Raw genomic sequence first — 23,943 nt, 5'->3', positions numbered from 1 at the left:
AAATGTTAACCTGAAAGGGGGGAAAGCAATATTAGCTCAAATATTACCTGCCACTGCATTGCAGTGAATTCAGTTGTGGTTTGCACCTATGCGAAGCACCAGGACACCTAGTTTTATACAAGTGTTTTAAAAGGAAAGAACATTTCTGTCACAAGGCTCATTTGAGCGACAGACAGGGTAATATTTAATATTGAACGATATCTCCCAATCGTTCTTCACGACATACACTTGCCTATTGCCATTTAAACCTGTTCCCTTCCAAAAGCTGCAGTTTGGTGGAGTTTATATCCCCATTAAACAACAGTACTGCATATTTTACATAAAATGTTAATCAACTTTCATGCCACATGGTTTATTTATGCATAGATGTACCCCTAATAACAAAAAGTCATAATGACTTGTACCTAAGAATCATTGATTTGAAATTTTTACTAATTCAAAAGCAAATTCCCATGTTCACAGTCATGTTTTCTCAACTTTAATCAAAGGTTACATATATATTCATCAATTAGCAATTAGTAAGTATTAGTATTTATTAAATTGAAGTATTAGTATTTACATTTTATATACATTTTTTATATTCTCTTTGACATAACATACAATTTCTTGTGATACATGTGTAAAACCATTAAATTAGTTTATGTCCCTCAAATTTGAATGAATATATGGACATGAAAATGTTTATAAATTTTTTTTTTAAAAAGCCTATTGCTTATATTAGACCAGCCACTAGTCAGGTGGCTGTAATTACATGGAACATTGAGAGGCCACAACATTTGACCACTGGATTTACAGAAATCATTTCAATTTTAAGGAGTGTTTTCTCAGCATTGCAACATTGCGTGTCGAATCAACCCCTGAAAAATACATTATTTTAATTGTCATCAGTGAGTCATTGAACCATGTATTGCTATGTCTTTTAGATGCTTTTTTCTTTCAAATACATTTTTGTTTATTTCAACTTGAATTATTTATGTAATTAATGCATGTGAGACCAGAACCACGATTTGAGTAATTAAGTGTTAACGTAATTGTACTCTCACTGAAACTAAATACATCATGATTATTGGTGGGTTTTCACTGCAAAACAAGAAACACAAAAATGCTGCAGATACCACCACCATTTCTAGAGATTTTAGGTCTCAAAAATCTGAAAAGCTCCTGCTGGGACTGATATTTGCTTTCGTTGTGTATTGATATTGAGTAGGTTGGTTGGCACTAGGTTTTGAGATGCCAAACGATATTTGTGTTGGATAATTTGTTTCATAGAGGGTAAACCATCTGTCTTTCTTCACCAGATAATGCTGAAATACAAGGATAAGAAATGGTACCAGCTCTGAGGTCCCTCCAGGGAGTCAGCGGACCTTCCTTTGAAGACAGCAGATCCATCATCTCTCCTCCGTTTCTTCCTTCTCTTCCTGTATCTCTCTCTCTCTCTCTCTCTCTCTCTCTCTCTCTCTCTCTCTCTCTCTCTCTGTGATGTCCAGAGACTGCCACTCTCGTCACGCGGCATTGCCTCGAGCTGAGGAGCTGCGGAAAGACAAGAGGAGACAGGAGGGGAAGGAATGGGACAGGCGAAACGCATCAGGGCGGGATTTCCTTCCCTTCTCAGTGGCAGTTGAGTTTTCCTCTCCGTGTATCTTGTCTTGGAGTTGGGAGAGGGGGTCCGTCGCTGGTGCTGCCCCCTGTCTCATACCTTCATCCGCCACGCTGTCATTTTCACTGCCATTCTATCTGCAAAGAAACTACAAAAAAGGATTGTGGGACATTTTGGGAAAATCAATTATTTAAGGCGAATGAAATGGGTCAGAGGGACATACAACTGACAGAAGGAGGTCTAATGTCTGCATTGCCAAGCTTAATGCTTCTGATAATCTGTCACTAGAGCAAGAAAAGATTGCATGTCTAGTGATTTAATTTAGGAAATTAGTGCTTTTTCTTGTTTTTACGAATTAGAGTGAATCTCATGAAAACAAATACTTCACCTATACTATTTCACCCCAAAATCTATATTTTGCATTTTAAGGAGGCAGGTGTGTTCTTTAAGCAAAACATTTCTTGTTTATTTTGATTTTGGGGTGAAACGTAATCTTAATTTCATGAGATTCACTCAGTAATCATGTTAGCTATGGAAAAGGCCGGATTGTCTTACATAAGGTGTGATGAAGTACCATTTAATTTCACCTCTAAAGGGCTGGAAGTTGCTGTATTTACCACATATCATGTGATTATTTTGCCATATGAAATTGCAGACAGGCCCGGGCAGTGAAGCTGATCTGATCATGCATCATATTGTTGGTTCTTTCGTCTAAAGGACGTATTGGTTTACACTGATCAGGTCTCAAAAGAGCTTTTAGGGAAGAGCTCTGACTTTGATGTATACTATACGCTATGCTGACACTGGAGAACGATGTTCATTTTAAATGTATAAAGATGTAAAGAACGCGTAGGTGAATCTCACAGAAACATGTCTGGCTCATATTTCACCCCAGAATTAAAAAGACTAAATATTTATTTAGGTTTTTTTTCCATTGTGTTTTAAAGGCAATACATTTAAATTTAAATCAGCAAAAATTGAAACAACACAAATACGGCGTAAAAGTATTTTTTTTAACCTTTTTTGCTCTACAGAATAAAAATGTGGCTAATTTTGTCATGAAAATGTGCACCAAAAAAAAGGCTTCATTTTCTGTAAACTAAGTCTAATATAGTATTTTTCAGATTTTTTGGTGGTGAAATGTGACCCCGACATGCTCTCAACCGTTTACACCTGTGTGAATAACTGCTGAATGTTTGCTGGTTATATACGAAACAGAGATCCGAAGAGCGTCAATTATTTTTGTTCTAAAGGAGCGGGTTATTTTTGTCGCGAAGGAACGCGAGCGAGAGTCGGGAAGTGTGAGGCATGATCTTGAATTATGTGCCTTGTGATGATTGACATGTCAGAAACCCTCCTACGGACGAGAGTACTGAATCTTCATATGCAAAAACAGGTTCCTCTTCCCCATTTCCCACGATGCAAGGAATCTCACGGCGTATGGGGGACTCAGTACAGTACCGGGTGACCTCCTCATCCGAAGTACTATCCGTGTATTTTCTAAGAAGCCTTTTGGATGGACTAATGCATGAGTTTGTCATCCTCACAGAGAGGTGAATATATCTATCTCTGTGTTTGTTGCTGCAGTGGAAGTGACCACTAAATGTTCAATGCAACTCCATACTCTCGATCAGCAGCACCCCTCGGACATGAGAGGGGGTTACCTTCTGCCTTTGCTTTGCGACCCATGAATATGCTAACCTCGACTCGTCTGCGTATACGTGTGTGTTCGTGAACATACATGTATGCAAGAGTATGTGTATGCTCACTTTATATATAAACTAAAGATTCAATATATTTGAAAGCATATGTTTTCTTTAAGTGTGTTTTCTTATTTATGAGGTGCAAGAAATCGCTGCTATTTGTGTTGAATTCGGGGCGTCTGTCAAATCTGTCGACGCTTGTTATTTTCCTTCTGTTTTGTTATTGTCACATTGCTGCCAAATGTTGTAAATATGAATACTTCTGAAGACAAACTTGAGAGTGCTGACGACGCAGTCAAAGTGATCCGACTAGACCCCAAAGAGTTGCTTTGCTGTGGAAGTTTTTCTCACTGAGAAGAGAGAATGTTCCTTATAATTTAAAACATAAGTGTCATGACACACACACACACACACACACACACATACATATATGGCAAACCAGTTGCCATGGTGTTTGTGTAAATATCTACCAAAATAGCCATTTTCAATGTTGACCAACTGAAAATCTAATCCAACTTGAGCTGCTTCATATTTTTCTTTGCTAGCGGTTGTGTGGTCTTGCGCTATGTTTAATATTATAATGACATCCGAGCCATTTTATTATTTTTAATATTTTTGTAGTTGGTATTGTTCTTTATTTTCTTCAAGAAGGACCAAACTAAGACAGATGATAAGTGTAAATGAGGTGGCTCACACTCTCAGATTTGTCCTCATTGCCAGTTTAATGATATTCTATTTTGATATATATATATTAGGGCTGTCAAATGATTAATCACGATTAATCACATCCAAAATAAAAGTTTTTTTTACATAATATATGTGGGTGCACTGTGTATAATTATTTTGTATATATATAAATACACACACATGCATGTATATTTAAGAAAAAAATATAATTTATATATAAAATATTTATATTTATATATAATATAAATTATATATAAATCTATATACAGTATATACATGAAAATATTTCTTAAATATATACAAGCATGTGTGTGTATTTATATATATAAAATAATTATACACAATGCACCCACATATATTATGTAAAAAAACTTTTTATTTTGGATGTGATTAATCATTTGACAGCCCTAATATATATATATATATATATATATATATATATATATATATATATATATATAATTTCAGATATTTAAAAAAATATATTTTTTTTCTATTATTTGGAATGAAAGGGCACATTTTAAGATACTAAATAAACTGGTTATGTATATATTCTCACTGAATCAAACATGAAACCTTTTATGGTGAGCCATCTGCTTAAAGAAGGAAAGACGACCTAAAGAATCTGAAATCATTGGCCATCTCTGTACCGTTTGTCCTCTGATTTCTCTTGCACAAAAGGCAGCATGTTATCGTGTTTACAAACTTGAAACATCCATATACATTATATTTTGGCTTTTTTTCTTTAGTCCTGCTAGTGAGATATATTTACTCTCTTTTATTGGTTATTATGAAGGCGAGATTATTCTTTTTTTTTCTTTCTATAGTATGCTCACAGCATTGTTCTTTGAGTTTCCATGAACATCATTTGAATATGCCTGGCTGAGCTCCTGAAGCACTATCCTGGGTAAGGCTCGGTTCTAAAGTTCTTGGGTTTGATTCTCCATGAGGTTCTCTCATCATAGCCGAGTTCTTGTACAGTTTTATTAATCAGACTTTCACATGAATGTTTGTCTTAATCTGCTGCCACATAACAATTTAGGAAACATGTTTATAGACATAACTGTGCAATGGAAAATAAATGTAATAGAAAGGTTTATTTTTGCCGTTTTGATTCCACACTTCATTTTGCATACTCTGGCCACTAGATGTCACAGTTTTAAAACTAGTTGATTACACATATATTTTACACCTTTAAAATACATATAAGAAATAAATGTATAATCTGAATAGAAACTAGAAACATATAGGCCTATATATATATATAAAAATATATTGTGTATGTGTGTGTGCATATATATATATATTAGTGCTGTCAAATCGATTACTCGTGATGATTTGCATCTAACACAAAAGTTTGTTTGTATAATATGTGTGTGTGTGTGTGTGTGTGTATATATATATATATATATATATATATATATATATATATATATATATATATATATAATTTAAATATACACACACACACATATATATATATATATATGTATATACAGTACCGGGTATGTGTTAAATCATTGATTTAACAAAAAAATTAACAAACTCCTTTTGTTCAAACTCAAATTGCTACCATGACTTATCTGAGTAAAAAAATACGAATAGCCTATGGCCTATTTAAACAATAAAATGTGTGTATAAAATTGCAGATAAAACTGTCAAAATCTGCCTGTGTGTTCCTTAATAGGCTATTAGACCATTTGGCGAAATTGGGCGACTGATAATGGTCTGTTCATAAAAACTGGCTTTTTTTGTCAGCCATTAAACTTTGACCTCCTCCGTTGGACTGATGGTCTGATAGCGCTGCAGTTTCTCATACGGCCTGCAGGGGGATCCAAAATCAACCAGAGCAACTACGAAAGGCGCATCAAGGGGAGGGAAACTTCAATTTGGCGTCTAGCGCTCCGTTGAATTACTTAAACTCTCTCAGTCTGCCTGGAACGGTGCTCAGCAGCAGCCGCTTCTCCTTTGTTTTCCTTTTTCTATGTTTATTTAAGGATCCGATCAATGGAAATGAAACCGACGCGCGGAAAAAAGCGACTCTCACTGACACTGGATACGAACGGCGTTTCAGACAGTGATGATCTGATGCTCTAAGGTCCAAAGTGAATCTGCTGAAAGGAAACAAGCGTCCATCACCAACTTACAAGCTGTGAGACTCCAAGAAGATCGCATATGTTATGAAATATATATACACTTTTACGACGAGATTTTCACCATTTTCGTACGCCAAACCTTGTATTCATTTAATGTCCGATATGACAGGGCAAGTTATCAAGGTATTGAGGTAAATTTGATGCACTTTAAACTTTGTTTACATAGATGCATATGCGTATTTCTTCATCTGTTTGTGGGAATGTAATAGCTTTTTCTGCCTTTTGATAGTGAATTCAGCACTGGAAAGTCTTGTTTACTAATGATGGATTGACATACAGCACTGAAGATGTGAAGAATGTATCACATGGACTTTGGGAATGTCCAGTGATTTGGGAATGATGAACAACGGACCCACTATCGTCTATGAGTGGCTGAAAACCCTCCAGCTGTGTCAGTATGTGGAGTCCTTTGTTGATAATGGGTATGATGACCTGGAGGTGTGCAAACAGATAGGAGACCCTGACCTGGATGCCATCGGTGTCATCACACCACACCACCGGGAAAAGGTCCTCCGGGCCGTGGAGAGACTCCGAGATGAGGACAAGAAGGTGGCACCAGGACTGTATTTCACACTGGAACCCCTTCCACATGGCACATACCCGAACACACCTCAAATTAGTGAGTGCAAACAGAAATGCACCAAGTCATGGGTCAATTCTACCTGGGACAGTCCCAGGATTGGACTCTCCAATGAAATCAAAGCACTAGAGAACCACAAGGAGCCGGTGGTGTATCCTAAACTCAAGCTGAAGATAATGATAAGGGATAAGCTGGTGAAGGATGGAATAGACCTGAGCAAAATGCCCTACTCATACAAAGTGAGTGCTAACCTTTACGTCATTATTGTTCCTCTCACATCACCTGAAAATGTTTGCACAATCTCTTTGTTTTGCAGCAGAGATACTGACATTTCATTCCTTCCTTGAAAGGTTACCCGTTGGCTTGAAATTTACCCACCTGGTGTGTGTGTGTGTGTGTGTGTGTGTGTGTGTGTGTGTGTGTGTGTGTGTGTGTGTGTTTAGTCGTTCGTTTTTGGGGTAATGAACATCCAAGGGAAGTTGTGCAAAAGGCCTTGTAAATGTCATCTATTATTATATTTATTTGTGCATTAATGGTTGACCGATATTGGGTTTTCTTTCAATGGTTGACATTTATGATAGCAAATAGGATATACGCACAATTTTTGAACTGAAATGCTGAATTACCTTATAATATTTACTCCAGATTCTCTAGAACATTTGGCAGACTCTAGGCTGAATGCCCAGTTCTTTTTTTTGACCCATGCTTAAAATATTGTTGCTTGGAGTGGCAGCACAGTGAACATGCCATGGTATAGTTTAACTAGTTATCATCACATTGTCTTGGGTGGATAGATTGCTTATATAGGTTGATCTCAATCCAAAAAAAAAGCAGTAGGCCTATGTAATATGATAAAGAAGTGTGCGTACAATTGAGGTGTAGAGAGATGAATGGGACATTTTGTTTAATTAAAACTACTGAGTAATCAATCTTTTTTACTAGCATCTTGTTGGTCTAGTGTAGTATTGTAGTTCCATGTTGTGGCATGTTTGATGCTTCCCAAGACGGATCATTTTATCCAGCCGGAGACGTTGGATTATTAGACAACCTTAATTGAAGTCATTATTCATTAGTGCACTCCAGGGCTTTGAGAGCAGGCGAGTCTCGGCTCTAATCGATAACCCAGAGAACAAGGACTGTAATCCATTATCTACACCGAGTGCTATTAAAAGAGTTATTTACTGTACAGTTAACATCATCGGATGGTTAAGAGCTTTTAAATAATAGGCAGGCTAATGCAAAGCACGTTTAAGGTTTTAGAAACATTTCACTTGTAATTACACTTTGTTTTTTTCCATGATCAGATTCAGGATGGGATTTTATAGAAGCGATGTTCATTCATATGATTTTATTGTGCATGATTAAAATGTATAAAGCGCAAAAAAAATGCTTAATGTTTGATCATTTTAAAGATTCACAGTTTATTTGGCTTTTTTTTAAAAGAAAAAATAAACATCCTTAACTAGATGTATAGTGTAAAAGGAAAATAGCATATTAACATTTGTTTATCATAAAAATTTATTCCTAATTAAATTTTTTTAACCTTTTAGGAAGTATTTTTTTTTCTTGTTTTTACATCATTCTAACAATTTAGTGATATCCATGCTTGAAACAATAAAAATGAAACTTAACTCAAGGTATGTTCTTCGCAGGCTAGACTTTTTATTGTATACAATTTTGATGTTTTTACTGGAAAACAAGACAAAACACAGATTGAGAAAATGGGTCTCATTCACTAAACATTATGTGAATTATCTGTATTTATACGCACAGGAGAACATCTCACCAAAACTTGTGCACGCACATGTTCGAACATTAAATAATTTGGAGTATTCTAAATGAGCGACTGCGTGCCAAGGTCAGTAATTTGCATAAATCGGATCCAAACCATGTCCATATTAGGCCTTTTCTGCACACCTTTTCCTTTCGTCACTCTCAGCAAACACGCCACTTTCTAAAGACGCGTTCTCACCTGACAAGATGCAAATTCCAATTCTAAGTGTGCCATCCTCAAAACAAGTTCAAATGCAATAAACACTTTTAATACAGATCCAGATTACAGACTCTGTAAAGTCTCCTCCAGCACATCCCAAAGACTTTCAACGAATTTAAGGTCTGGACTCAGAGTTGCCAATTCGTGAGTGAAAATAATGCTATGCTCCTCCCAACCATTCTTTCACAGTTTGAGTCGGATGAATCATTGTCCTCCTGGAATATGGCCATGATTTGTTTTCCTACATGGTTGTTTAAGAAATGAGAAGCTACACACTCCATCAAATAGGGTTAGAAGAACTGTTGCCAAACATATAACATGCTAGAAACATAATAATCACTGCAACAATGATCCAATCATAGACTCTTAGGGTGTGTTCACACTTGGCATGTTTGGGTGGATTAAAACGAACCCTGGTGCGATTGCTCTGTTAGTGTGAACAAGTGTGAACACTGGCATCTGAACCCTGGTGCGCACCAAACAAGTGGACCGAGATCGCTGAAAAGATGGGTCTCGGCCCGCTTCCAAATTAACTGGTGCGGTTCCAATGAAATATGAACGCCAACATGGACCAGAGACATGTAAACAAACCAAAAATAGGCAGTACACCATAAAAGCCGACCAATCAGGTTGTGAACATATCCCTGCTTTAGGTTTGGTGATAAAAAGGCCAATCTGAACTCTAAGCGGACCAGGGTAGGGTTGCACCAGCCGTTCGTAAGTTCTTTCTTGAATTGTAACGTAAAGTCCACACTAGAGGCTTAGCAACTACTAGCTAGCTTGTAACTAACTCTGTACTTTATTCCGTTGCACCATTTGTTCGTAAGGTAGAACGTAGCTAGTAGGTCGTAAACTCTCCGTAAAGTAATGCGTAGTCGCGTAATATGACGTTTAGCCTCGATGAACCAATAGCAGCCTTCAAATACGTGAGCAGAAGTTGTGTTGAAATGCCGTGAATTTCAGTTTATCCTTCATTCCAACTTCTTTTCCCTCACGTTACTAACGGTAAAAATAAGTTTCCATTTAATACGATACTTGATCATGAATAACATAAGTGTTTTTATATATAAATAACATTCAGAAACTGTATTTGAAATGAAATGAATAAGGATCAATAAATAAATATTGATACAAAAAACAAGGAATTACGTTTATTGATTATGACTGATATTTGACATGCACAACATGGACCGATGCACACAGCGGCGCTGTTTAGGACGGGTTCGTGTTAAAGAGCTGCTAACAAAGTAGGCCTAATCTTTTCACATAATGTTCTCTCTCTTAAAATGTAAGCGAGTGTAAATGTCAGCATCATCATATATGTCTAAAGAATTGAAGTCTGCCAGGTAAAAGAAGAGCTTATTGATGCAGTTCAGTCTGTCTGATATTTTATTCCAACCGTTACTCCCGATCGGAGGCTGCCGTAAATATTTAGTTGGAATGTAGAGTTACGTTTAAACTAAGTTTAATAGTGCAACGTAAAAATATTTAGTAGTGCGTAAGTGCCTTGTCCACACGGACAAGGCACTTTTTATAACCGGAGTTTTTCCTACAGCGTTTTAAAAAAAATCCTGTCCACACATGCTCGGTCTCCGTCTACATGAAAACGCAAAAACACGCAATCAAGCGCGGTCAAGAGCATGCCACGCCAGCAGGCGGCGATATAAACCTCAACCGTAAAGCCACGTTGGTCAATCAGAAGCGCAAATCTGACGTCAAACACAGCGGATAACGGCGCACACTCTGACGTCGCAAGGCAAAAACCTCGGTTTCACTGTCTACACGACAACACTGTAACCGGCGTTTCTGAAAATCCTCACCCTGGCAGGGGTTTTCAGAAACGCCAGTTACAGTGTTGTTGTGTAGACAGTGAAACCGGGGTTTTTGCCTTGCGACGTCAGAGTGTGCGCCGTTATCCGCTGTGTTTGACGTCAGATTTGCGCTTCTGAAACCCGAGGGAGTGGTTCTAGCAGACCAATCACAGCGCTTGCGTCCGCGTAGAATTGACGCGTTGTTAAATTTTTGGAGAGGTGCACGTCAGGGTACGCCGAAGGGTACGCGCGCTACACACAGCCTACGACGTAGCTACGGCGGGAGGTCAACGCAGAAGTAAAAATTGGGCTATAAAGGCTGATTTATACTTCTGCGTTGGACCTACGCCGGAGCTTCTACGCTATAGACTACGCGTTGGTTTTCATTTATACTTCTGCGTCGTTGTCCGCGTTGACGCGCAATTACACATGCAGAGGGAGCATGTAAAAGCCGGGGAGCGGTTCTAGCAGACCAATCACAGCGCTTGCGGTACGCGTAGAATTGACGCGTTGTTACATTTTTGGAGAGGTGCACGTCAGGGTACGCCGAAGGGTACGTGCGCTACACACAGCCTACGACGTAGCTACGGCGTGAGTTCGACGCAGAAGTATAAATTGGGCTTAAGTTGTAACTTACGCACAGCTGGTGCAACCGGCCCCAAGACTATAACGAACGTTCTGGACCAAATGAACCAAGCGAAGTGAACTATAAGTGTGAACACAACCTTAAGCATTTGTCTATTTAAGCCCAAACAGTGACTTTTTTTTTTGAGCGGGCAGTGTGTGTATATATATGTATATATATATCTTAAATATAATTCATCATTTTATATATATATATAATGATGAATTATATTTAAGATAAAATATTTATGTATAAAATTTCATCTTAACACGTTTATAAGACCACCCTGAGTATGTGCATTTTTTTTGCATACGTGTGGTTTCAGTTGTTCCTAAAAAAAAATCACTCATTTGTAATAACATTTTGAATGAAACGTATTGATGAATCAGGATTTGTCGCGTGAAGACATTGGTTCGCAGATTTCACACACAAAATCCTGAATGATAACCATTGTTTTTTGCATTATTTCCACCAGAGAGTCCCACATTTTATAAGTAACGTTTCTAAAATAATTGTAATACATTCATTTGATTACAGTCCACATTTTCCCTTCATATGATAAACAGTCTTCATTAGCAGACTGGGATTTAAACAGTGCACCATTCAGCGGAGTATATCAACCTGTAGCAGTGCGGCTCTCGAACGGTTGGTTGTCATGCCTCTGTCACTGGACTCCTCCGCCGCTTCTGTTCTCGTCCGAGTCGTGTTTCCATTCTGCTATCTTATCAGCGCATTTATCTGCGACGAGTCTCTGGTGACAGATGGCTTCATCATGCTTTGAGCTTAGAGAGCCATTTAATGTCTCATGTGATGCCAAAGTCCTCATTATCATTACTTCCATTTGCATTTGTAAAGAGTGGCCCACTTTTCAAATGTTTTCACTTGCTTCCTTGGTTTCACAGTATGCGAACTGCTGCCTCCCAAATTGTCTTGCAAATTGAGACGCATTTATGCTGCAACTAGCAATGTAGTGCGCTTGAGCAAGCTTGTTTTAAACATGTATTTGTGGTTTTCCAGACTTTTTCTAAAGCATACCTGTGGACTGAGAAGAATTTGTTAACATCCCATTTAGGGCTTAAATAGTTCACCCCAAAATGATTTACTTACTCTAGTTGTGGAAACTCAAAATGGAAATGGATTTTTTTTCTTTTGAAGAATATTCTTGCAGATCTTTTTACAACAACAGTTCATAGTTACCGTAATGTGACAATCTTCTTCTTCGCCAAAGCTCTGAAATCTTATTTGTGTCCATGGTTAAAATTTGTCTTTAGAGGTCATTTAAAAGTCCTCAAACAAAGCTATTTGGGTAGTGCACGAGTCATATGATATTTTATGGTCCATTTTTTTTTTTATTTGACAGATGTGGTGAGTGTGAGTGAAATTTCTCAAAAAATTCTCTTTTAGTATTCTATGGAGTGATAAAGACCCTGTTTACACCTGGTATTTCAGTCGATCGGATCACAAGTAGATGAGGGAGAAACACCCGTTTACACCTGGTATTTGAATCTGTCTCTTTTGTCCACTTTCAACCACTTCTGTCCTGATTTCTTCGAGGGTAGGGTCTAAAGGCAGGAAAATATATGGGCTTTTTCAGATCATTCGATGTAATGGATGAAACAAGCTCGTGCAATATACATATGAACGTGAAAGGAGACAACAGAAAAACTTACAGAGAGCAGCAGCTTTCGGGTTTTTTTTGCTCTGAAAGCCGCAAGATCACTGCGAACGTGGCGAATGCGTGTTAGAAGTCAGGAATGGTGAGAGAACATTGTGCTTGGTACGTTTTTCATCTTCAAACTAAATTTTGGTCTTCAGTCGACAGAGTTTAAATCCCATCTGGCTAGTGTGCTTCCCATAATGTTTAAGCATCAAGTCAGTAGGCGTCTTTTGTGGCTGTTCAACCATGTTTTGACCACATGAGCGTCTACACTACGAAAGAAATTCAGTCGAATGTGTTTTCGACTACCCCTGGAAGTGGTCTAAAGTGGAAAATATTTTAGACCCTGTTTACACCGGTATTTAGCGCCAACCACTTGTGATCCGATCGACCAAAACGCACCTTAATACCAGTTGTAAACAGGGCCAAACCTTACCAGTGTAAACAGGGCCAAACCTTATCAGTTGTAAACAGGGCCAAACCTTAACAGTTGTAAACAGGGCCAAACCTTACCAGTTGTAAACAGGGCCAAACCTTATCAGTTGTAAACAGGGCCAAACCTTAACAGTTGTAAACAGGGCCAAACCTTATCAGTTGTAAACAGGGCCAAACCTTAACAGTTGTAAACAGGGCCAAAGTGAGTAGAATCACTTTTTAAATGAACTATACCTCAACATTTGTGTCTGGCGAAGTAGATCATGTATTCCAGGGGTTTTCAAACTTTTGGTGTGTGTGGACCACTATTTGTAATCAAGAATTTTCGCGGACCACCTCATAATACATATAATAAAATGTCTACACAGTCCTACCTGAATTAATCCACACCTCTAAATAGGCTAACTAGCACTAAAACTATAACTTGTCATCACATCAGTACAACAAGCTTGTTAAAGACAGTTTACTGCACACAACGGCTGCCACATATTTTATTTATTTATTTACTCAAGCGCCCGAGGGCATAATCCGGTTCATTTGAACAACAGGCTTATTTCCATAGCAATGGAGTAGGCTATAAAATCTATACAGTAATAAGAACACTTGGATATAGTCAGCATTTCAAAACCTTTGGCGATTTTAGGGGATTATTAACGTAAGTCCTCAAAAAGTAGGCTTGAGTTTGTCCACTTAACAGCACATCCGCAAAATATTTCAGAAACACAAGATCAAGAAACTAACATTAACTGGAAATTAAAATAATAACAGGCCTTATTCATTCCATTTATAAACATTTTCGTTTCATATAGGCCTAAACTGCCTATAAAGGCTATGCATGTGATGTGATAATGAGAACATATTTGCCTCTGCCCTATACACATTTAATGAAAACGTAGTAGGCCTAACGTTACTCCAGGTTAAAAATAAAAGAAAGTTGGCAAAAGGAAAAGCCATTGGAGTCTATTTGCCAGCCCAATATGAACGTAATATCCTCCTTTGTCACCCTCCACATCTTTCCCTTCCTCTTTGTATCGTCTGTCTAATATAGGCCTATATTAAAAGCAAACAACTAAATAAATGCTCACCTAACCTGTTGCTATCCACCGATCCATGTTGTGGTTCTGACGACACTGAGCTTGAACGTCACAGCCGAGCGCCACTAGCCTATTTTAGTAATCACACAATAACTTGACAATTTAATTTACATTTTATATAAATATAGGCCTACATAATCGTTTTACTTTTTTTATGGGAATTTCCTGGTAAAATGAAGGTAAAAAAAATTATTTTATTTTGCCTTTTCACAGACCACCTGCAGTACCCTCACGGACCACTAGTGGTCCGCGGACCACAGTTTGGGAATCGCTAATGTATTCCATGTCTTGGCAGTGGGAACTTGATTGTTAACGCTGCTCGTATTCTGTCTGACCTGCATTACGAATGCAGGTGCTTTGCTGGCATATGCTTAGATGAAACGCTCTTTTCCAAACTTGTCTTTCCAAAAAAAGCTTGTGTAACCGAAGCGCGTGTCATAACGGATGAATCCTGTCTGGTCAGGGTGAGCAGGTCCTTGTGGCATGTGGCAAGAGGGATCAAGGCATCAATTGCATATTCTTTCTGGCTTCATGAGTCAGAAGGAGTCTGTCTCTTTACATTACAAAGCAGCGTCCTGATTTTTATTCTACATGGCACGCTTTTAACTTGACGTTGAAGTGATGTTATGCAACTATGCTTTAGGAAATTGCTCAGGTTGAACTCGCACCCAACCCTATTGCACTTCATCATAACTCATCCCTCACCTTTGATATTAATATCTCTTCAAATCGCCCGGCTTGTTGACGTACTGTTTTGCCTTCTGAGCTATTGTTGAAACTATATTTTCTGACAAAGCCACTAATCTGGTTAAGCTGTGTTTTGGAGCTTTGTTGTTTTGGCTTTTCAGACCTCGTTTTCGGATCCATGTGGGCTGTTGCTAAATCGTTTTTGTACATCATATGTGAGCCGTGTTACGAAACGCCTAACTAAGGGGCTTAAAACGAGTTTAAGGCATCAATTTTCCTACCATAAAACATTTAGGAACCGTTTTACACATTTAAATGAGTTTTTACTGCCCAACAAATCTTCAATGAGACTGATTTGTGAAGTAAACGGGATATTCTCTAAGGGGAAAAATACGGAGCCCCTAAAGGGAAATGGTGGGGAAAAAATTAAATGGGAGGAAAAATAATAAGTCAATGCTTTTGCGTTCTCTCGCAAATGTTTTGCTTTCCTCCGAGAAACTTTGCATTCCCTCGCAAAACCTTTTCTTTGTGAGCGAAAGCAAGGTTTCTCGGGGGAATGCTAAACATTTGCGAGAGAACGCAAAAGCATCGACAAATCATTTTTCCTCCCATCTCATTTTGTTTTCTTCTCCATGTCCCTTTAGGGGCTCCGTAGAAAAAATACAGCTGGACTTTATTGGTTCAGTTTTTGTTTTTCAATTTATGTAGGTCATTTGAGGTTGTAAAACACAAACAATTCCTCATCAATCATCATCTACTTATATTGTCAAGATTTTCATTGAATATGAGTTGCATTTAGTTCTGTTCATCATAGAAGTGGCATTTTGGAGCTTGACTGACAGTTAATGTTATTAAATGCAACTTGATTTGCTTATTTTGTGTTCCACAATGAATTGCAAAGTTTTCCAATAACACAGGGTGAGTAACTGATGACTTTGATTTTGGAGTGATTTTTAATATTATGCCAGTTGACTTCCATGCAGATCTGCATTTTCATTGGACGGAGAGAACAGAAGTTCACTGATTCTCCACTGGATAATGTTCATGAAAGATTCATGCACAATCTGTAAAGTGCAGCATTCTAGAAAGCATTTCATGAGTCACCGCTGACCTTTTATTAGATCTGAGCAAAGGGTTTTTGTGATTTTTTAACATTTCTTCTCAGGTTTCTGTCTGGCAGCGGGCGCAGAGGCATTTTAGAAGTTTCCTCGAATGGCCCGTCCTTTCAGGACAAACTACATCATGTTTTGGAGTCTTTGCTGTTTTTAAATCAGAGTAAATCTGTTCTCCTGTCAGGTTTAAGCTGGGACAGAGCGGAGCGGAGTGGGCATCAAAGATGTGTTTTCTGAACAAGTCTGACAGAAACACTGTATGGAGGGACATCAGCTTAAAAGATTTTGTATTTAAGTGTTTTTTTTTTTTTTTTTTACCAAGCCCTTACCCTTTAGTTGGCACTTAACTCGTCCCACATTGTACTACAGAATTAAATTCACTCCTTAATTTCTGAGCTCAAATAAATGTTTTTTCTTGCTTCTCTGAATGGAGGTGCGTTGTGATCTCTGGGTGACCCGGGGGTGAGGGGTGATCCAAACTCACAGCTGTGACCCGAACGCTTTAAGATTAATGGATTTTGAAGGATTACCACCCAATATGAGCGTTATTTCACATGAACTTATGGCCTTACAACAACAGCAGCTCTTTAGACCCACTTAGACGTCTGATTGGACATTATAGAGCTGTTTTTCTTAAGTCTTAAGATGGTGTGAAGTAGAAGCCAGTCATCTTTCCTTGTGCGGTATAGTTGAATCGAGTCTCAACAGTATTGTCAGTGGTCCAAAGAATACATTTGTTTCCTGATGCATGTGAAAGCAGAGTGATATCAAATAAACATGCCTCTGCAAAACTGATTTGCATTTGATTTTGTTTGCCAGAATAAGTTAGGCTATTAGTTTCAAATGCAACCATTGGCATTCCTACTTGACTATAATAACTGTTATCATCAGATGACCTCCGCTTTCTGAACTCCCATTGGTCAACTTTGTTGCATCATCAGCAGTGGTTTCTGATGTCCATGTTGCCTTTAAAATGACAACCCTGGCTCATTGGAAAACCGTGCCTATACCTACATTTCTGCAAAACCCCAAAAACATACCTATACATTCAATTCAACGCACTTTCCAGCTGAAATGAAGACAAATTATGATTACAGGGGCAGATTATTTGATTAATAAAGACTTATTTTTGCGTGGTTCCTTGCACAATACTATATTATGATCTCAAAATACTTTTACTGTTGTGCACGTTTTGTAAACTGATACATTTTTACGTTTCCATTACATAACCAGTTCCGTATGTTAGGCTTCTCTGAGCCTGTTTACACCTGGCCACTTCACGCGTTTTCTCTGATCGGATAGCTATCCGATCGTGAAAAGACCAGGTGTAAATTGTTACATTTACATTTATTCATTTAGCTGACGCTTTTATCCAAAGCGACTTACAATTGCTATATATGTCAGAGGTCGCACGCCTCTGGAGCAACTAGGGGTTAAGTGTCTTGCTCAGGGACACATTGGTGTCTCACAGTGGATTCGAACCCAGGTCTCTGACACCAAAGGCATGTGTCTTATCCACTGCGCAGTGGCGCAAAATTGCCCTCCGAAGCTCTTTTGAGACAGATTTAAATCTGATCACTTAAACCACTTCAGGAGGTGGTCTGAGACGCATTCCAGACGAAACTGGACAAGTGTAAATGCATCTGGTGGTTATTGAAACCATAGATGTTACTCCTCCCAAAATATTAAAAAAAAATGTGTAAGAGCATTGTATAGCCATATGGCATGTTATATCCAGATATGACGGCAGATGAATTGCTGTGTATCTCTTCTGAAAGCCAATGCGCAAACAGCTGCAAATGAAACAGAAAGTAAGTCGCAGACGCTCAAAACAATCATCCTAATTAAATGTAGTGAGACTGAATGATCTTACCAGTGTTGATGCCGCTCTCTCTCCTATTGTGGTCCTCAACACATTTATGTGGGCAAGTGTAAATGGAACCGTTTTAACAAATCAGATAGCTATCCGATCAGTAAAAACATGAAATGACCAGGTGTAAACAGGCCGTCTGACGTACTAAACTTGTTCAGTAGCTCGTATTTGCACTCGCGATGCGGAACGCTCGGGTATGATTCCCGTGAAGCTTGTCACAATTGTAGAACTCGAAGACTTGTAGATGCAGCTAAAAGGGCACGGTTGCTTCAGCAAATGTGTTTGTATCCCACTTTAGCTTTTGTTAACTACCGGTTGGGTTTAGTGTAGGTGCTATGTTACTTTCAAATATGATAGAGCGTTAACCTTTTAGTGCCATTCATCAGATATTTCATTTCTGCTCCTGCAATACAACCAACGAACGTAATAATGTGTTGCTAGATTCACGTTCATCTGTTTTCGATAAAATAAACATGCTTTTAGTGCCACTAACTGGTTATTTCACTTTGAAACTGTATGAAGAACTGTAATATCAATTGGTAATATCCCAATTGATTAGTTATAATTTTGCCTCTCATCATCTGCATGTTTACTTCAAATTAGCCAAGGCCTGCTCTGGAAATGGCTTGGGTTATTATGCTGGTACCCAAGTACTACCATTATGACCTAAAATAGAAACCATGATGTGTACAGTCATCACAACAACACTGGAGTAGAGTTAAGATTATAGATTAATTTGTAGAACATACTCTGCATCAAATCGATCTTGATGGACCATCTTTGATGGATGTAACTGGTCCAAAGGCATTATGGGAAATTGGGATATGCCATTTGATGGTGGCTGTCTTTTTCATTATTTGCTTCGTCGCACAATCAATTTATTTTGCTGTCGGCCTGTCTTTCTGCATGGATGCTTTGAACAGGCACGTTCTGTGTTAGTAAAACAGTTCATTAATAAAGGATTGTTGTAAATGACCTAACAGCCCGAGATGGAGTGGATGTGTTGGATTGAGATATGACAGACTACTTCGGTTCACTGTGTTTTACGATACCAGGCAAGTTTATAATGTCCCTTAGGACCAAAATCTTGTCACAGTATGAGTAATTTAATAATGGTAACAATGGCACTAAATAACCATGGTGGTAATTCTTTTTCGATACATTTGGTTACATAATAATGCAGTGGCAAGTCATTTTGCACAAACTAGTGAATAGTGTGTGTGTGTGATACATTTGTCTTTTTTTGAATACTTAACTGTTAATTGTGAAATAGCCCATTTTTGAAGTTTAAACGATAGAGCATTTATATGGTCATACAGCCCAGTCATACTGGGAGTTGATTTGATTGTTTCCAAAAAACTGAAGCTACTTTATTCTCGCTTTGCATAGTAATGCCATTCAGGGAGTGAATCTTAAGTATTTTGCTCTCTAAAACAATGGTACTTTATGTTTCAATTTTTGAGTTTGAATACACTAAACATACACATAAGTTATAATGTATGGATGTTGTGCACACCCTTTTAGTTGGTGATTGTTCAGAGGCAGGGTCATTTACTGTAGCTCCATGTTCAGCATCTGTTTTAGCTTTCTGAGGAGACAGATGGGATGGAGATCCTCTTTAATGCCGAGCAAACACAGCTGTGTGTCGTGATGTTACTGGCTGGCGGCGCAGAAGAGCTCTTCAACACAAGAGTAGCTATTTAACAACCCTCAAACATCTATACATTCGTGCTACACACAACAAACATGCTTAAAGACTGTGTGTGTGGAATAAAAATCAACCCATTTTACGCTTTCTTTTAAGTGATGTTTCTGCTCTTATAGTACATTTTATAGTACAATTAATCAATTGGGTGTTTGCTATTGGGGAAAAAATGTTTGCTTTCAAAATATTTTGTCAAATGTGATCAACTCTGTGAAAACTTGTTTCCGCCACTGAATAAAAAATAAAAAAGGTAAAATTTGCGACTTTTTATCTCACAATTTTATTCAGTTGTGGAAACAAGCTTTCTAACTATCAGCCTTTTAATTTTGTGTAAAAGTCATTGTTGAATTGCTTGTAAAAGTAGGGTAAGTCACAAGTTGCGTGCTGAAGTTGATATTGACCGTTCACATAATGATCACAGTCACACAGGGATCATTATACCAGAGTGGAAGATCATAATAAGAAGTTATTTTGAGGACTGACACATCCTTTCCACTTGGGTGAAAGCTGCTAGTTATCTCCCTTCTGTAGTGCCTCTGGTTTCCGCTGGCAGACGGCCATTATATCCGGCGGACGGACAGTTGATATCCAGCACATCTCTGGCTGTAAAGAGTCAAGAGTTAATCTACTGACAAATCCATCCACTTACAGCCGCGAGTGCTTCAGCGCTGTTAAGATGACATGAAAACGGCTTTCTTTTTTGAGACTCAAGAGTTAAGATTAAGGGCCAGATTTACTAACAGCTTGCGCCAGCGCAAACCCTCTTTTGGTGTTAACAAACTACTGTCAGGATTTACTAAATACACGCAGTGAAAAATTAGCGCTGAAAAGGCTTGGACAGGGTTATTTTTGTGGCTGATCTTATTGCATACGCATTTGTGTTAGTTTTCCTTTCAGACACAAAATTTATGGGAGGAGAGTATTTAAATGAATCATGCAAGGTGATTTACTAAGGTTTGCGCTAGTCAGCTTACTGGCATTTGAGCCATTATTTAACACCCCAAAAAAGCATGTCTTAAACCAGACGCTAATTCACGCTGCTCTTGGTAGATTGCGTTGGTCATAATTGGAAATGATCCGGCTCAGTCTGTGTTCTTTCATTTGCATGTCGTCAGTAGGTCATGTGCAGAACTTTACACTCCCATCTGCGCTTTTATGGGATTGCGCTCTCATGCTAATGTACCCTGTTTAGTAAATCTGGACCTAAGAGTCAAAACAGTCAAACATTGCGCTAGCAACACAAAGGTCATCATGGGTTTAATTTTCAGGGAATGCATGAACTGACAAATATTTTGATGCTGAGTCAGTGCAGTAAATTAGCAGATAGCCTAAAAGTTTCTGCCAAGGACATAAATATAAAATAAAATCTTTTGTTTGCATTATTTGCCAAATTCTTATATCACATTTATTTAAATATAATTTCAATTAATCAAGTTTAACAAGTATTTTTCTTTCTTAAAATTAGCTTTTTTTATAGTCATGTTCGGTTGGTTTCATCTTTTTAATGTAGCTTTTTATGGAATGTTTCAGCATCCAATTTCATTGCCATTTTCATTATATTCCACTTGTCAAATCTCTTTCCACTTCTTTTGGGGGCCGCAACAGGCACTAAATGTGCGATATTCGCCTTTTCTGCTCACATCCCAGGCTCATTTTGTTCAGTGGGATATCAGTCATTGTTCATTTTACACTCGATATTCCGAAACATAACTCACATGTGATGGAGAAGACAACCCTGCTCAGTGTCCGTAATGTACTTTACCGCTGAATTCACATGTAAATATTTTCCTTTGTCTCCAAGAGCCAGGGCCCCAGGGAAGTGTCCTGTCATACAAAACCCTCCAATTGGACAAATCCCTGCTGCCAGTTCCAAAACAATAGAGCGCTCATCTGTACTGTACCTCCGTCTTTCAGAGAAACCGATCGTCCCGTAGTTTGCGGCTCCTCTTGAGAGTATCGAGCTCTTTCAGACAGGAGGTGTCCAGCAGAAGCTAATCTGTGAATGGGGCCAGTGGCCCCTCGGTTCCTCACAGCTGACAGCTGTGTGTGTCTTTTCAGAAGGCCGTTTGTGAGGTGTAAAGCTCAAGCCGTGTTTTACCCCCATTCTTCACAGAATAATAATGCCAGCCTGAGCTGTTGTGTGTAAGGAAGGATTTACCCTCACAGTAATACTTACCTCATTTGTAACTAAATTTGCGCCATGAGTTCAGAATTTGAATTTTTTGTCATATATTTTTTTGATGGCAATACCCTTAGATAAGATCAGACCTAGTGATGCACAATATTGGTGATTTAATTTGTATATTTGTAGTATACTATTATAGTTTTTAGTAGGGATGCACCGATATAAAAATGATGGCCGGTACCGATAATTCTTTATATTTGAAAGCCGATAACCAATATATTTGCAGATAAAAAGTTTTTATATAATTTTTGAGAGCCTGATTACACCATTAAAATCCATGTCCCAAGTACACAATTATAATGATGTTCTCGTTATCATTTTATGTACGGTAGCTTATATGACAGACTTGTCCATAATCCATTATTTATCGGCTTTAATATATCGGTCAAATTTTTTTATTGGGCCGATAACGCTAACATTAAAAATTGACATATATCGGCCAATACCGATATGGTGGCCGATATATCGTGCATCCCTAGTTTTTTAGTAATATTTAGAATTTAGTTTTTTGTCATCTGGCATTTACAAGCAAGTCAAGTCACCTTCATTTATATAGCACTTTTAACAATACAGATTGTTTCAAAGCAGCTTTACAGTGATAATAGGAAATTAATGGAACAGAGATTGTTTTGGTTTTACAGCAGCTCTAGAATAAAGTTATTGTCCTGCTAAAGTATGTTTTTGATTGATTCACTTCCATTGCAAAGATCATTAGTTATTAACTTAGGGGCCGCTTACACGACACCGTTTTAACTGAAAACAGAAAACTTTTAATGGGTTCATTTGCACATCAACGGTGTTTGATGGCTCGAGAACGCAAACTTTGAAATAGGTTCCATGTTTTGAAAAAAAAAATTGACACTCTGGTGGTTTTTGATCTGTTAGAAGTTCTCTTTTCTAAAGTGAGCATGCTTTTTAAGGGATTACAGTTTGCACTCTCACACCTTCACAGCAGCGCTGCGGCGGCTTGTAGGAGAGAAAGTAATCGGCTTTGTCCGACACTTCTCCCTCACACCTCTTCCTCTCTAAGGGATCAGTGGAGAGGTGAGCTGAACCCGGCCCTGCGTATGAGCGTTTTTGTTCTTTCACTTGCACATCTAAGCCGGCTCATATGCTCCCATCATGCTGGTTTAGGCCACGTTACCATGACAACACGAATGCCTGGGGTCTCTGTATGATTTAGCTCGAAGGCAAGCAGAATGTGCTGCCATAATGCGGCCACGGTTTCTCTTGCTGGGACGGACAGAACAATCTCTTCGCATGTGGGACGTGCACATGGCACGTCCGTCCCGTTGAGAACCCTTTCTTGGCACAAAGACATTTTCCATAAGATGAGACGCTCTAAGCGGTTTGAGTTGTAATGGATGTGCTGTCTAGTTATCTAAATAAGGACATGACTGAGACTTTTGTTGCTTTTAGTGGCGAACCGATCATGTGTGATGTGTGATCTAAACACTATGCTGAATGGTGGTTGATATAATGCAATATACACATAATACAATTCCAAATGAGAAATTTTTAAGATAAAATCCTGCTATTAGATTTTTAACTGGATTAATGGGTTTATCAACTAACCAGGCACGTTATTGCCTATTTTATATTCTCAAAATGGCCAGATATCAGTTGTTTAATCAACTTCACACTGCAAAAAAAAGTTTTCTTACGTTGTATTTTGTCTTATTTTGCCGTTCAAATTAAAATATTTTTAAATTCAACATTTTAATTGAGTTAAAATCAATAAATTGATTAAAATTAAGAAATGAGGAAAAATGAACTTCACTTTAAAATAAGTTTATTTTCCTTGCCTCATTGGCAGATATTTTCCCTTACTTTTAAGCATAAATCATACTTAATTTGAATAACTTTCTCATAAAACAACATTTTGCATTTCAAATAAATATATTTTAAAGTCCCCCATGTAGTCAATAATTGTATCCCTTAAAGCTCATCTTTGATCACCAAAATAACATATTTAAAAATTCCTTGTAACTCTACACCCTTGCCTCATTTAGTATACGTGGTTCTATGAATATGCAAATTAGC

At 38.0% G+C, this 23,943-nt stretch overlaps 2 protein-coding genes and 1 long non-coding RNA gene across 13 annotated transcripts in view; all 3 read left to right on the top strand.

Moving 5' to 3' along the window:
* The window catches only part of stxbp5b (syntaxin binding protein 5b (tomosyn)), a 51,925-nt gene extending 49,911 nt beyond the window's left edge, over positions 1-2,014 (top strand). For all 11 annotated transcript variants that reach the window (XM_056256019.1, XM_056256018.1, XM_056256017.1 and 8 more), the window contains one exon: positions 1,299-2,014. In XM_056256019.1, the coding sequence (XP_056111994.1) occupies positions 1,299-1,340 (42 nt within the window). In that variant the 3' untranslated portion in view covers positions 1,341-2,014. The remainder of the gene's footprint in view (positions 1-1,298) is intronic.
* A 596-nt stretch (positions 2,015-2,610) lies between these two features.
* LOC130088974 (uncharacterized) lies at positions 2,611-3,406 on the top strand. The gene is made up of 2 exons (XR_008807518.1): positions 2,611-2,791; positions 2,826-3,406. It is a non-coding gene; the product is annotated as an uncharacterized LOC130088974 (long non-coding RNA).
* A 2,486-nt stretch (positions 3,407-5,892) lies between these two features.
* Positions 5,893-23,943, top strand: part of sash1b (SAM and SH3 domain containing 1b) — a 121,091-nt gene continuing 103,040 nt past the window's right edge. Inside the window, exons 1-2 of the mRNA XM_056256012.1 lie at positions 5,893-6,274; positions 6,373-6,962. Of these exons, the coding sequence (XP_056111987.1) occupies positions 6,462-6,962 (501 nt within the window). The 5' untranslated portion in view covers positions 5,893-6,274; positions 6,373-6,461. The remainder of the gene's footprint in view (positions 6,275-6,372; positions 6,963-23,943) is intronic.

Source organism: Rhinichthys klamathensis, unplaced genomic scaffold (assembly GCF_029890125.1).
Source record: "Rhinichthys klamathensis goyatoka isolate OS25496 unplaced genomic scaffold, OSU_Roscu_1.1 h1tg000123l_1, whole genome shotgun sequence".
Classification (NCBI taxonomy): domain Eukaryota; kingdom Metazoa; phylum Chordata; class Actinopteri; order Cypriniformes; family Leuciscidae; genus Rhinichthys; species Rhinichthys klamathensis.
The sequence above is the reverse complement of the archived record's forward strand: the minus strand, read 5'-3'. Positions and strand labels throughout refer to the sequence as shown.